The 15771-nt window shown below is 42.8% G+C and overlaps 1 protein-coding gene across 4 annotated transcripts in view; it reads right to left on the bottom strand.

Annotated features, from left to right (window-relative positions):
* The window catches only part of CLIP1 (CAP-Gly domain containing linker protein 1), a 146874-nt gene that overhangs the window by 52320 nt on the left and 78783 nt on the right, over positions 1–15771 (bottom strand). For 2 of the 4 annotated variants that reach the window (XM_057746379.1, XM_057746380.1), the window contains 4 exons: positions 14776–14998; positions 9536–9733; positions 8808–8911; positions 6866–6926 (listed from right to left, as the gene is read on the bottom strand). In XM_057746379.1, coding sequence (XP_057602362.1) covers positions 6866–6926; positions 8808–8911; positions 9536–9733; positions 14776–14998 — 586 coding nt within the window. Of the gene's footprint in view, positions 1–2419; positions 2525–5602; positions 5636–6865; positions 6927–8807; positions 8912–9535; positions 9734–14775; positions 14999–15771 lie in introns of all 4 variants that reach the window. The other 2 variants (XM_057746377.1, XM_057746378.1) reach the window with 2 other exon arrangements.

The following is a 15771-nucleotide window of genomic DNA, read 5'->3' on the forward strand; positions in this document are numbered from 1 at the left end:
CGGGCATAAAAATTGATTATTGGACTAACCTGGGAAATAGAAGGGAACGTGAATGATTTAAGACATCAGTGAGTCCCAAGTTTCAGGGACCAAAAGTGCCCAGAGTGAAGGCTCCACTCCCTCACTGCCTTTATCGCGACAGAAGATATGGGTGTGTGTTTCCTGCAGTCCCTCCGCCCACCTACGGGCTGTGAGGTGAATACAGACTAAAGGGTCCACCAAGAACAAGAGACTATAAGGCACTTGAGGCTCCAAAACAGCACAATCGAGCCATTAGATACTTTCAGAGCTGGCTGTAATTGTTGTGTTTCACAGTTACAAATGCTTCAGAGACGTTAATTCATTTACACAGTTTTTTCTGGGGTGGAGGCAGAGAGGTGGGGAGTCCACAAAATAAGGTATATTATTAAACCCCGTTGCTGCAGGCTCTACAACATAAATAACTGAATCCAATAGGGCACTAATTCTTTATCAGTCACAACAAAACAGTCAAACTGAGGAAATGCCAAGCAAAAAATAAGGGAAAATAATAGTGTGATTATGTAACATTTGCACAGCATTTCCATTCTTTATTATTTCCCAAAATCTGCCCTCAGGCGAAACTATCTCCATGTCTGCCTTTCCCACAAAAGTCAGGTATTCTTGCTAATGTCTCTAGAGCGCCAAGCACACTGTTTATAAACTGGGCTTACTGGCTTAGAGGAATTCTTAAGCGCTTCCCAAAAAGGAATGTAGGTGATGGGAAATTGAGATGGGTCCGTAGTTAGCTTCCTACTTGCTAAACCTAGAGTGAGGATTGACAGGAGATGCGGCTTGTTATAGAGAGAGAACGGCTTGGGTCTGAAATATGTGAATAAACGGTGCTGTGAATGGATGCCTTCTTTTCCACAGAAAACAAAACAAAAAACCAAAAAAAATCAAAAATTGTTTGCTGACAAAGTTGTAAGGGAGATTTGTTCAGAAGTTAAAAAAAAAAAAAAAAAAAAAAAAATCCTTACTTCAACAGCCAGCCACACCATAGGAGCTCAGTCTTACTATGAGTCCCTTGTATTTCCCAGATCAAGTCTTTGGTTCCCAAGTAACAAAGGAACGGCCCCGAACTACCAGGATTTTTTTTCTTACCAAATACACAGGAGACATCTTTAGTTCTGAGGCCGACTGAGAACATTTTCTGTCTTCTTAAAGAATAAAAACTCATGACTTAGAGAAGGAAAATTACTCAATTTTCCAGATTTTTTATATCAGTCATTGATTTCTCAAGAAAAGAAATTTCTACAAATACTAATAATTCAAAAGAAGAAAATCAGGATACCAAATTTGATCAGAGACAATAATTTTTGAAATTTTAAAATTAAGGATCTGGGTGATTTAGCTGTTGACAGTCAAATTCATGATTTAAAAGTATATAATACACACGTTTTCTTATATGTGACTCAGAATAGTTCTTAAGTCTTTTACCACAAAACTACTTCCGTCATAGACAGACTCCATCCTGTAGTGGTTAAGGGCACAGACCTTGGGGTCAAATGGCCCAAATACAAATGCTTGGCCCCACTATCTCTATTCGCTGTTGAACCCTGGACGTGTTATTTAACGTCTTCAGTGCCTCAGCGTCCTCATTTGCAAAATGGGGACAATGCTACTACCTCCCTCCTGGGGTTGTGGTGAGACTGACTATGTTAATGCTGTAAAGTGCTGGGAACAGTGTCTGGCATAAAGTAAGCACGCTATGGTGCTTAAACATACGAATAAGTGGAAACATGACTAATGCACTGGCTCCAAGGGCCAAACCCAGTGAGCTGGGGGGTGCAAGAAGCCCTTCTGTTCCCAACACACTTTTCCCTCCTGACCACTGAGAGTCTAACCCACTGGGTGACAGAAATGCAAAGAGATCCGGTGTCATGAAGAAAAGATAACTGGGGTGAAAGCCCTTAACTCTCATTAAAAAAGAGCCAATGTTTCAATTCCCTTCCCCTCACAGGCCAGGAAACAAGGCAGGAAAAAAGAACTAAAGTGAAACAACAGTAACAAAAAATGATTTAGAAAACCCGCCAGGAATATGAGAACAAGAGGACAATTGACTGCTGGTGGCAAACTGGAAAAAGATATTTCCCAGTGTTAATGCAAAGAACCTCAATCGCGGCTGTGGAGGTCCATGCAGTCTATACAGTTGCAGACTTTCCGATCTTGATCTTGGTTGAGTTAACCAAAGGAATTAATCTTCACCTTGGACAAAAGGGTCGACATAACACACCTGTGCCCACCCATCAGCCTACGCTCACCAGCACCTGGGCAGTGCCGACACCAAGCTCAAGTCTAACCACTGGGTCAAGGCCTAGGTCAACTGCAGGGCCCGTCACCCGCGGTGTCCACCGTTCACAAACATGGGTCTGCTTCATTAAATAGTGAAAACCATTACCCTAGTGTCTTCTAACTCCCTCTGGAGTTTGTCAGCTTTGGTCTTTTCAAAGAGCAGGCTCTGTTCAAGCTCCTTAATGCGGGCATGCTCCAGTTTGGTCTGCGTCTGTTAGTAAAAAGGAAGAGGAAGAAACACAACAGTGCCACCGTGACATGCCAGCACAGGAGGAGAGGGCGCGGCATGCAGGCTGAGCCACCAGTACCTTCCGCCAAAGGATGAACAAAAAGGGTGATGGAGAAGGGATGAGGGTGGGCTGCGATGAAGAGGTTGGGGGTGAGGATGAATACTATGGACAAAGAGGATGAGGTGGGCAGGGGACATGAGCTAGTCTATTGAGAAAGAAAAAAAAAATGGAAAACACATGAGGCAAGATGAAGAGTGTCAGATGCATGCAGCCAAATATAAGTTATATCGATAAGTGAAGTTTATCAGCACAAATTAGAATAGTTAATATTCCTCTAATCTATCGTTTTCCCTCCTCCCCACAACAGCTACTGGACATTAATGTGTATGTAACTGACTCTGTGACTTGAAAAGTAGATTGACCCTCAAAATGACCATCATCACCCTAATATGGAAAAGATAACGTCAAAAGTCTGTAAGTGTTCAGTGAGTCCCTAGAGCAGATCTTTGTCCTCTGCTGCATAATTTGATGGGAGCGAGGGTCAAGTATTAAACCTAACAGAGGAAATCTAGGAACTAGAGCTAAGGAAATCACACCAGTGGCCTTTCGCTGCGATGAGTGAGAAGGGTCTGAGATTCTTAGCTGCGTTCCTATATCCGACAGGCAACAGGCGAGGAGCCACGAAAGCTCTCATTTCCTTCTAAGGGTGGACTTTCTAAAGACTGTCGCCAGAAAACAAAGGGGCAGGGCATCAGATTTAAAAGGGAAAACTCGGTAATAATGATGTTTGACAGCCTCCAGCTCTGAGGCTCAAAGCAGGAGACAAGCTGAGCTGCAACTGGTAAGGGGCTCAGAATCTTGATCCTAAGACAATGCGTTCTTCTCGGCTCAGAGGTAAGAAATGGTGACTCAACAGAAAGGCATGAGTTTCAACACCACGCAAAAAGGGCCTGTAAGATCCTCACGTGTTTCAAAACCTCAGACTCCCCATCATCACTTACTTAGATGGAAGCGGATGGAGAAGCCAGAGGGTGACCTCTAACAGACTGAAATGCACCAGAATCTTAATCAACTTGAAATAACCTAGATCATCTGAATGGGCCTCTTTCCCCACTCACCTCTCCTACCCGAGAGCTTATCAACGTAATCAACTGATAAAGCCTGTTGACAGAGGTGATCCCAGCAGCTTCTAGTTATTTTGTAGTTCTGCCTGGTTGGATCTATCAGTCTGGACAATCAAGGGCAATGAGGAAATGACAACAAACTCTGAAGTGAAGAAAGTAGTGCGAAGCTTAAGCAGGAGATGTTTTACATCATCAGCATCTTTGCTCACTTCAGTGGTACTCTGGGGATTTCAATGCATTCAAGAGGTCAGTTTGCTTTTGAACCAGGTGTCATAGAATTTTTAAAAAGTAAACAAAAAAAGTTTTTGTAAAAATTCTTCACCTGCTTCAGCTCTTTACACTCAATGAAAATAACAAAAGAAAATTCAAAACCTAATTGTCTTCAGTCCCCTCCATCCACGTATGCCTTAGACAGAGGCTGTTCAATTTACCTGCTTTTATAAGAAAAGAATCTAATCCAGAGCCACATAACTGGGGTCACAGCCTCAAGAACAGAAATCCAAAATTAACAGGAAGAAGCCAAAGGCAACAGGACTTTCTTCCCTTGACACTGAGTTCAGTGTCCTCTGGGGGAAAGGTCACTACTTCCAGATAAAAAGCAAATACCCATTGAATGTGATCTACTCCCCATTCCGAGATCCTCCAGGTGCTTTCTGACAGGTGAGTGTGCACACGAATGATCTGGGCTCTACAGCTGCACTCGGTCAATCACTGGCGAGTGAGCTAGTTAGGGATCCGCTTCCCTGCCACACTATGCAGTAAAAACATCACGCTGAACAGGACAGCCCACCCTTCAAACTTATTCCTTTCTTAGAATAGGACAGCGTATCCCAAGAGGAGAGTCCTGGGGCAGGGGATTGAGAGCGAAAGCCAAGGCTCTGCGAGAAGCGCACAGGAGAGGCGGGAGGGAGGCCCCATGCAGACTGACCCCAGACGCAGCGGGAGCCTGTTTTGGAAGCAGAGAAGAGACCCAGATCACTGAAGGAGCTTCACAAAAAGGAAACCTTCAGAACGGAGGCTTTTGAAAAAGTTCGGTCTTGAGTTGTCTATTTCAGCTTGCCGGGAGAGGTGGTGGGGAGAAAAATTCTTTGCTTTAATCTCTTTCTCTTGTGGTGGTAATCAAAAAAAGATGTTTTTAGGTTTTTGCAATTGGCATTTCAGCTGGCAGGGTGCACTGAGAAGTCGTGTTTCTGAGGCCACTCTGGTAAGATCTGAATTGGGTGTCTGATTCTAAACAAAGAGAGAAAGAAAGAAAAAAAAAAAAACCCACCTCCATGCCCAGTGGCACTGCTACTAGCAAAATCTCGCTTCAAGAATGATAAATTTAAAATACACAATGTCTTCACTGAAAAAATGCTTGCCTCTAGCTTCACAAACTAGGGAAAACACTGCCCTGACAAATAGAAGTCTGAATTTCTCGCCAGCTGCACTGGCAGCCATTGGCCCGCAGAGGGAGCTCACACAAAACGCAATTGGTATGAGACTCAATTCCTTTATCCCCATGGGAATAAATTAAACTAGGGGAAACTTTCTCCCCTGGAACTTCTGTAACAACTTCATGTAATATGTTTTATGTTACAGTCAGCTATCATCTGTTTTGGAATAATTCTATTAAAACTAGAAGGCATTATTAACTAAGTGAAGAAGGCCAGGCCCCCAGATAAAATTCTTTTCTTTCCTTTTGCTGAAATCCTTTATAGAACAAACATGTGCCTATGTGTTAGACAAATGGGTTTACAGAACTTAGTCATTACATACAGTTTCTTCCGGATTCAAATGTAACTGCTTTGAAAGCCACATGCACAGAAATATTAAGGACAATGTCTCAAGGTCAGATTATGCAGTTAGTATTTGAGTATATCAATAAGCATTTTAATCTGTGTAATCAATCTGTGTTAACAAGGGAAATATCCACACAGTTAAGTGCCCTCTTACATTCTCAGGATCTTCAGAAATCTGGCTCTTTTGCTATCAGTAAAAAAATAAAAAAGTTAACAAAAGAGAGATTCAACTAAAGTTTCAATATGTGTTAGGGTTTCAAAATAACTTTGATTAATTACAAGTTTACCAGACAAACTATCCTAGCCTGGTGCTGATGTAAATATTTTAACTTGCCCCTCCTCAAAACATCATAGGCTGTATTTAACATGAATTAGATGATGATATGAAACTTCTAATGAGATTTTAGGGTGTTTTTAAATGGATGAGAACAACACAAAAGTCAACTAAAAGATTGTGACTCTATATGAAATGAGTGAGGAAGATATCTATCAAATTATCAATAATCCAATAAATTCCAGGCCTTATAAAACTAGAACTCAGAAAATGTTTCCCTTACTCTTTGTTGACTGTAAAGATATATTCCTTTCCAAATAAACCAGAGTTCTTATTTGGAAGGGCTCTTGAAATTTAAGCATAATGTGGGCATTCAATAGACTCTAAAGTTGCAATGGCAGCAAAACTGTGTATTCTGAGAACTACATAGACAAGTGAAAATTTAACTAAAATATTACAGATTAAAGTACCAAAAATCTGCAAAATTTGAAAAATTTAAAATTTATATTTGTCATACATCTAGCAGTGGTTTGAAAAGCATCAAAACCATTTAATTCTGGTGTCTATTAAAAAAACTAATATGAATAACTGCTAAGAGAAGAGAAACGTGATGCTAAAGGAAAATCTCTGTGAATTTAAAATATGCCATGGAAAAAAGAAGTTGAAATACAAACTGTTCTTTTTTTCTGGTAAGTGCTTTTAAAAAAATCAATTACTAGACCGTGTATTCATTTTCTATAGGGTTATGAAGGATTTACCCTGCTCAATTGAAAAGCAAAGCTGAGGTTGTTCTGAACTATCATGAGGAAATAAAAAATGCTCTTTAAAATGCCATTTCTGATCATGGGAGGAATGTATAAGAGTCTCACTGAGGACAGACTGCCAGATTTATGACTTGATTAACTCCAATTCAAGGTTTCAAATTTTGAAGCACGAGAAAAGGGTAGTGGAATTTTACTCGGCCACCGGAGTTGGGACTGCATAGTGACAGGCTGGAGGGCAGGAGCAGCTCAGCCACCGCCCACGGCCCAGAGGCCAGGGTTCCTGCCGCCCCCTCTGCTGCCTGTTCTGGCCACAATGATTTTTATCTGTATTTCTGAATACTGTACCGATAAAGGCTTTAGACAGCTGGTGGGGTTTTACCTCAAGATCGCCCTTGGTAATTGATTCTTCTTCAACCCGGAACTGAAGGTCCTCAACCTTCCTGTGGAATAAAATCAAAACGAAACACTTAAGAAAATAAGTAAGGACCACCTCTGCCTTATCCTAAAGTTTTATATCTATATATACATATAAATTTATATAATTTATAAACATTTATAAATTACATGAATTTATAAATTATATAATATAAAATTATATATATATATATATATAAAATCAATGCCCTGGTGAATTTAGCAGATAATGATGGAAAGAAATGCCTTAGAGACATAGAAAATAAAGAAATGCATCTTTAAGCCGCTGGTTTATAAATCTAAGAGCTCTTCTCTACTTAGGAAACTCCAGAGTTTTACCCAGGTATGGATTCCAGAAGGGATGAGGTCAGAGTTGGGAAAAAATCAACTGGTTCCCCAGGTCACAATCACCAGAAATGGATTTAATCAAGACAAGATCAGCCTGAAAGGAATAGGTCTGATTACCACAGAAATGGGTCTGAGAATGGAAGTCTATGATCTCTGCTTTCCAATAACAGGACATAGGGGAAAGTGGCACAGAAAACATCTCTCTTTACACCACCCCACAACAGGTATTCTGGGGTGAAGTGAGCAGGCCACCCATGCAGAGATCCCCAGGACAAGACGAGCACCTGTTCCAAGACTGAATAATTGGGGAGAGAGGCAATCAAGGATCCTATTTCTTTGCTTCTAAAATGCACATTTTTTTTCACATTTTAAAATCTCTGATATGGGGTATGGGTTTCAATCAATGCCATCACAAAGTCAATGAAATATGATTCTGGGAAGATTTACAAAATCTGGCTAACATCTTCATTATGAATCTTTACAGACTTGGGTGTAAGAGAAGGAAGAAAACGAGGACAAACTTACATGCAAAAAAAAAAAAAAAACCACTTTCAAATTCACTGGCATTTCTAACAAAATAAAGAATTAAAAAATTCTACTCTGTTAAATCAGAAATATTTATAATCATACATTAAAGCTCCCAAGCTTACTGGAGAGCTGGGGGGACATTTCTACTGCCCAGAAGTCAGCATAGCAAGAGTTGGTTTAAAAACAGAAGCAAGTGGTACAGGCGCCTTGGCCTTCAGAAGGGTCTGTCACTACGTCTTGTTCATGTGTAGCCATTTTTAGGATGCAAGGAGAACTTCCTGTGTATAGCACTCCTCTCTCTGGTAGGAGAGTCATCTCCTCGGTAAGGCACTGTGTTTTCCCCGTATCCCCACCACAGCAGTGCTTGTGACCATCCTAGAGACCCTGCGTAACATCCCTGTAACCAGAAATTACAACCGAGGACAAACGTCCCACAACCCAGAGACAATCAAGTGGTTTCCATGCAGACACTTTCCCCAGAGATCTTGTTTGCACACAGCCTCAAAAGACCCTTTATAAGAATCAAACCTGCTTTCTCTGTCTCACACAGTTTAGCACCTGATTTCATCCTGACCTGGATAACTCTAATTGAGAGTTTTGTTCTCCTATAAAGGTAGTGAGTTTCTCGAGGTCAGGGCCCCTCTGTCACCCCCCAGACACAATACGATGTCATTAAGTATGTGGAAGGTGTTTCATAAATATCAGGTAACTGGGCCTAGAAAATCCTCTCTCCCTCAGGGAGTAGCTCCAGGTAGAAGCTGGGTTTGAATTAACTAACTCAGGCCAGTCTCCAGAGCATGTCTGGCACACAGTAGGTGCTCAATAAACAGTTGTTAATCAGGGCGCATTCGGCTGGTTCCAAACTTCTCAAAAAAATCAAATCAAAGCAAACCCTTCTCACACAGCGTGAGGAATTCAATCTCTGCTGCACTCGCAGTCAGTCCTTTGGTTCTAAGGGTTTGACACCAGCAAGGTTGTGGATGGAAAACTTCTCCCAGAGGTCATTTAAAAGGAGAACAGTTTAGGATCACCTTCTCTCCTCTTCAAGCTGGTTGAGAAGTTCCACCTTCTCCCTGTCGGCAGCTTCCACCATCGTTCGCAGCTGGTCCATCTTGGCTTCCAACTCCAGGACATGCTGGGGAAGGCAAGGGTGTCAGTGAGTGGCCTCCTTCTGACCCAGATGCAGGCCCAGGGATGCCTCCAAAGAGCTACGGCTAAGTGGTACCACTGTGGGTCAGCATTACTCAAAAACCTTTTCACGTTAAAATGCTCTCTATGATCTCTTATGATAGGTCATTCTCGGCAGCACTCCTGAGTGCTAGATGATGAAAAACCACACCATTAAAGCAATACGGGGCGATGTTAAACCTCTCAGCTTTTCTGAAACTGCAACTCATACGAAGCGTAATCTACAAAACAGGAGTTGTCACCACTGGTAAGGTCCTAGGACACAAGCTCACCTGACACAGACAGGCCACGAGACCTGGACATAAAGACCAAAAGAGTGCAGCAGACTCGAGAAGAACAGAACTTCATCTTTATGACAATGCAAATTGGTACCCCAGGGCACAGCTTTCAAACAAGCCAAGCAAAGACATTTACGCTCATTTCCAGGGCTCTCGAGACCAGCTCCCCGGCTCCAAGCACCGGGTACACTGTTCAGCCTCCTCCCTCAATTTAGAAACCATCACCGTCTCTGCAACAAGATCAGCTTAGAACCCGTCACCACCTCTGCAACAAAGGCAGTGACAGACTTCACCTGGTCGTGTCCGTCCCGGGCCAGAGCTAGCTCCTGCTCTATCTCCCCCACGTGGCTTGTGGCCTTGGCCACCTCCGCCCTCTCTAGATCCCGTTCAGCCAGCAGCTGCTCAATGTGCTGCTGCTTCTCCTTCAGGGCCTCCTGGAGGGCAGTGGTGCCGGAGATCTTCCTGGCGTAACGGGAGGAGGTTTCAGTCAACTGCAAAGGAAAGTTAAAGAAGTGAAGGGCGATGATGCTATCGAGGGATGCAAGGAGGGAGCAGTGCATGCAGGGCGGGCGTCTCCTCGGCAAAGCAAAAGCGCTGCCCCAGCTTGCAGGCTTAGGGGAGGCTTTTCATCAAGGAAACAAGACAGCATGTGCCTCCTGTCTGTCAACTTCACAAAGAACCCATCAACGTCAAGAGGTCATGGAACAACCGGGAAGATGTTTAGAAGGAGAAGTGGCTCAAAAGCAAAGGTGCCCTGAGCTCGGCGGACAGGGCCAGGTAGGAATCTAGAGAAATTCCTCAGAACCCAGGTAATGAGCTTCGTGAACAGTTGTTATCTTCTCGTTATCACAGTTTGGTCAATCTTTCGATCCTTATACCTCAGGATGAGACTTTTTTTCAACTTCTTAAGCTTTTAAATACCATTAAGTGACCAAGAGGTTACCCTTGGAGTCGCAACCTTCTTTCAGTTGATTATGTTGTTGGATCTTTGTCAGGATTCTCTTCATTTCTCTTTCAAAATGAAAGGCAGAGGTGGTTTCACCCAGGAACCCAGCCATGAGGACCTGAATTCCAGTCACCAGAAAGCTTTACAAAGAAAAGATTACAAGGAAACCTGTAAGTGCCTTCATCAGCAGGCGTGAGTGGGCGAATGAGTATGCAAGTACACATGTAAAACAAAGGAAGAAAAAGGCACGGGAGAGAGAAAGGGGGGAGAAGAGAAATTCGTGGAGAAAGAGAAGTAGGGGAAGGAAGGAAGGAGTTAAAAATGGGGACTGGAGAGGCAACAGGGGGAAAACAAGAGGTGAGGGAGGAAGAGAGTGCTGGGGTGAGGCGTGGAGAAAACATGTTGCAGCTCTGTCGTCTCTTCATCTCTGCTGTTTCACATCCGCTGCCTCTTCAAGATGGCTAACCGTCATGTAAAAACACAGAACATAACCTTCCGCTAAGCGTGAAGAGGTAATCTGGGCAAATCTGGGCCAGCTCTCCTGAGCTGGGCTCCAGGGGCTGGGAGGTGGTCCAGAAGAGGCCTCATCCCTTGGCGAGCGTTTGTCCAAGGCCATTTAGGTAGTGATCGCTGGTTCTATGTCACCTCCACTTGCCTTCGTCCTCTGCAGTCAAAGCCTCACCTGCCACCTGGATGCTCTTCTTGTCCTCTGTCTCCCTGAGCCCCTGGCCCGGACGCAGACTGACAGTGAGGATCTGCTGTCCGTTAATGGTTAGGCAATTTGACAACTGTGAGAGTAAAGGAAACCCAAATTGTCCTTCGCTGTTTCTATTAAGTGAAATTTCTAGAATTACCTAAATATTGGGGGGGGGGGGGGGGTGTGTGGAACTCCTGTTCTTTTAATCATTTGACCTTGACTTTCCAGTTGCACTATGTGGTTATAATGGGTTGGCCAAAAGATTCATTCAGTTTATTCCATAATATGGCTCTAGTAGCACTTAGCAGTCTTTAACATCATTTGTAACAATTTTGTTTGATTTCATGTGACAGTTGTGATATCAGCGTGAGTTTAAGAAAAGACATTTCAAAATCGGTGAATTTTTGTGTAGCCATTTTAATATTGAAGATGGAAGGAGAAAAAAGCAACATTTTCAGTATGTTATGCTTTATTATTTCAAGAGAGGTAAAAATACAACTGAAACGCAAAAAAAAGATTTGTGCAGTGTATGAAGGTGCTATGACTAATCGAATGTGTCAAAAGTGGTTTGTGAAGTTTCGTGCTGGAGATTTCTCACTGGATGATACTCCACGGTCGGGTAGACCAGTTGAAGTTGATAGTGATCAAATCAAGACATTAACTGAGAACAATCAATGTTATACTACGTGGGAGATGGCCGACATAAAATATCCACATTAAGCGTTGAAAATCATCTGCACCAGCTGGGTTATGTTAATTGCTTTGATGTTCGGGTTCCACATAAGTGGAAAAAAAACCTTCTTGACAGTATTTCCGCATGCGATTCTCTACTTAAACATAATGAAAACACTGCTTTTAAAACAAATTGTGATGGGTGATGAAAAGTGAATACTGTACAATAATGCGGAACAGAAGAGATCGTGGGGCAAACAAAATGAACCACCACCAACCACACCAAAGGCCGGCCTTCATCTAAAGAAGGTGATGTTGTGTATACAGTGGGATTGCGAGGCAGTCCTCTATTATGAGCTCCTTCCGGAAAACAAAATGGTGATTTCCAACAAGTACTGCTCCCAATTAGACCAACTGAAAGTGGCACTTCACGAATTAGTCAACAGAAAACACATAGTCTTCCATCAGGATAATGCAAGACCACATGTTTCTCCGATGACCAGGCAAAAACTGTCACAGCTTGGCTGGGAAGTTCTGATTCATCTGCCACATTCACCAGACATTACACCTTTGGATTTCCATTTATTTACGTCCTTAAAAAAATTTTTTTTAATGGAAAAACTTTCAACTCCCTGGACGACTGTAAAAGGCACCTGGAACAGTTCCTTGCTCAAAAAGATAAAAGGTTTTGGGAAGATGGAATTATGAAGTTGCCTGAAAGATGGCAGAAGGTAGTGGAATAAAAAGGCGAAGACGTTCAATAAAGTTCTTGGTGAAAATGAAAAACGTGTCTTTTATTTTTACTTAAAAACCAAAGAAGCTTTTTGGCCAACCCAACAGTTTCTTGTACTAACATTTCTTCCTGAATACACTAAACCTGAGGTTCCCAAACCCTGCTCCCTGAGGTACACTCCATGATACTGCAGCAAACTCATAGGGCGCTTTGGAATACTTTCAAATTTCAGCAAAACACAGCGCCACCTGTTGGACACCATGCAAACTACTATGTGGAGGCAACTGTTTGAACCTTGGGTCGTATTCACTACTATTGGGTTGGCCAAAAAGTTCGTTTGGGTTTTTCTATACGATGTTACGGGGAAACCCGAATGAATGTTTTGGCCAGCCCAATACATTCCTTTCAATTAGGTCCTGTCTTTCCGAAGCCAGATTTTGGCTACTGCTGGGACAAAAAGCAAGTAGTGTGCAAACACCAATGTAACACAGCAAGTGAGAGTGTCAGTGTTTCGTAATAGAATCCAAGGTTTGACAGGATGTGCAGTGCCCGAGAGGAGCACGCAACCTAATAGTAATTCATTGTGGTTATTTAAGAATGGATTAAAAATATTATTTTTCCTTTCGATTAAAGTGTACCCTTTTTTTTTTTTTTTGAAGAGCTATTAAATTGTTAGGACATAAATATTAAGTTGTTTGGAACTAACTACTTAATAAACAGAACTGTTAGCTATTTCTTTTGGCCTATGGGCACTGTGAAAAAATAACTGAGGCTCTAAAGGTTCTGTGGAACCAGAAAGGGTGGGCACCTCTGTGCTCGATACTTCCAGAAGATCATTTTGCATTAAAGAAACTTTCGGCTTTTATATATGTATACACACACGCAAACACACACACACATACATACACACACACACGTAATGTGTGTGTGTGTATGTATGTATATAAATATGCTTTCGATTATTCTGTATTTTTGGTATGTTCTTTTATGGTAATTTTTAGTTTCTAAACTATAGCCACTCTATATAAAGAGGTACAAAAACAAGCTGTTTTGCAAGGAAAGGAGACTCATTCCTCTTTTGCTAATTCTCTTCAAGAGAAAATGAAGTGAACTAAGAGGAATCAGAACTGGTCTAAAAAGTAAGAGGACAGGCTGGGGGCAGCAGGAAGGGCTTGGGTATCTCCAAAGAAATGGACACTTAATTACAATGTAATAAAAATTGCTCAAGATAGAACTTCTGATTCAGAGTAGACACTTCCACAGAACTGTTCCTGGATTGGTAAACTCGATGTCCACTGTAGGGTTTGCTGACCCAGTCTGAACAAGGCTTTGCCCAGAGGGGTTTCTTCACCTCCATTTCACTCAAACATTCAAAAAGGTCTTGTCGAGCTTTTCTCATAAAGTCCGCTTGTCATTTTTCTGTTGAAGATGCAGACTTTTATATGCACGACGTGGCCCAAGCAGGTATTTGTTTTTCCTGAATATAAAAGGAAGGAAGTCCAGCTGGCTGCAGAGGAGCACAACGCCCACTTTAAAGAAAGATGCCTCCGCTGCTGCCTTCCCTGCCCGCCGTCAACGGAGAGAAGGCAAAACGAGACCGAGGGCCAGCAGCCTTACTCCTGGATCACGATACTTCACATTCTAACTCCTGTCTGTAGTTCACTGTCATGAAGCAGAGATCCAGTCTCAGGGTGGAAAACAACCTCACGCTGCCATTTCAAATGTAAACAGTGTTTGCCTCACTTCAAGTGAATCAACTAAAGGGTAAGGGGTGAGTAAAGCCAAAAAGTCATTGCTTTGACCCTAAAGAAGCATGACATTAACAAACAGAATGAGATGCTGCCAATTTTGATTCTGATGATCTTATCTTACTGATCTGAATGGGAAAGCGGGGGAGAAAGGAAGGGTGGGGGGTGATGGAGGCAAAACAAAACATGGCTTTTCCTAGCATCCTTTCCAGTTCCCTAAGTTCCCCTGTGCATATTCTGGCCTGAGTCAGGAACACTCCACACACTAACTGCTTTCAGTGGGTTAGACTGCAAGAACAACATTTAAGAACATGCCTGTTCTCAAAAGACTTTAGTTCCTAAAATTGACATTGAAGAGAAAGAGACCCACATCCTTGAGGAAAACGATCCCTCCAATTTTCCTGTCATTCTGATGCCAAAATAACTTCAGAATAATCAATCATCCCATATGTTATACTACGTATTAGTTACTATAGATTCACCAAGAACTGTGATATCTTAAAGTCTTAGGAATCTCAAAGGGGCTGTTAAAAATTCTTTATTTCAAACTTGTACTCTTGCTGGAGGTTTTTGTTTTGTTGCGAAAATTTTAAGGACTTTCATAAGCTACAGCGGATATTTAGTACAAGGGCAAGGGGAGATTTAACATTTCCTAAAGCAAAGCAAGCGCACCAACAGGCGGGCATTCACCGTGCCTGGGACACAGAGTCACGCCCTGGGTGAGGAGGAAGGCTTACCAATCCTGTGCGGCTGGGCTTGCTGCTCACGGAGGAGGCCACAGAGCTCATGGAGCTGAGGGAGGAGGCGGAAGGGCTGCGCTTAAGGCTGGCGGGCGTGGTCGCCATCACCCGCCTCACTGCGGCGGCCTTGGCTTTGGCTGGCGTGGTGGACGGGAAGCCAATCTTGGTCACTTTGTGGACAGGAGCAAACAGGCCATATTTGGGCTGACACTGAAAATACCTTTAGGGGACAACAATAAGAACAGTAACAAAAAATAAAATAAAATAGACAGCTAGTGGGAAGTTGCTGTATAACAAAGGGAGATCAACTCAATGATGGGTGATGCCTTAGAGGGCCAGGACGGAGGGTGGGAGGGAGTCGCGGGAGGGAGGGGATATGGGGATATATGTATAAATACAGCTGATTCACTTTGGTGTACCGCAAAAGCTGGTACAAGTGTATAAAGCAATTATATTTCAATAAAGAGCTCAAAAAAAACCAAAAAAAAGAACAGTAACAAAAAGCAACTTAATTACAAGAAATAACAACTATAACCAAAAAGCGTTCCTGACTCACAACTTGTGACTGGTTTGCTGTGAATTCTACCAACCAGCTGGGGTGGTACACCAGCCTGCAGCGTCCACCTGTGTGCAGGCTGAGAAAGAACCTCAACAATGTTTTAGAAGACACACTAGGAAATAACAGTATGATACACAGAGATGGAATCACTCACCCGTTACTAAGATTCTATGCAAAGGGAAGGTATTTCTACTATCTGAACACACAGCAGAGGAGTCCAGCAATCCAGTCTTTCCACTTAATAAAAACCTTGCCAGGGCTTCCCTGGTGGTGCAGTGGTTATGAATCTGCCTGCCAATGCAGGGGACATGGGTTCGAGCCCTGGCCCAGGAAGATCCCACATGCCTCAGAGCAACTAAGCCCGTGAGCCACAACTACTGAGCCCGTGTGTTGCAACTACTGAAGCCCAAGCGCCTACAGCCCATGCGCTGCAA

Source organism: Hippopotamus amphibius, chromosome 8, assembly GCF_030028045.1.
Source record: "Hippopotamus amphibius kiboko isolate mHipAmp2 chromosome 8, mHipAmp2.hap2, whole genome shotgun sequence".
Taxonomy (NCBI): Eukaryota; Metazoa; Chordata; class Mammalia; order Artiodactyla; family Hippopotamidae; genus Hippopotamus; species Hippopotamus amphibius.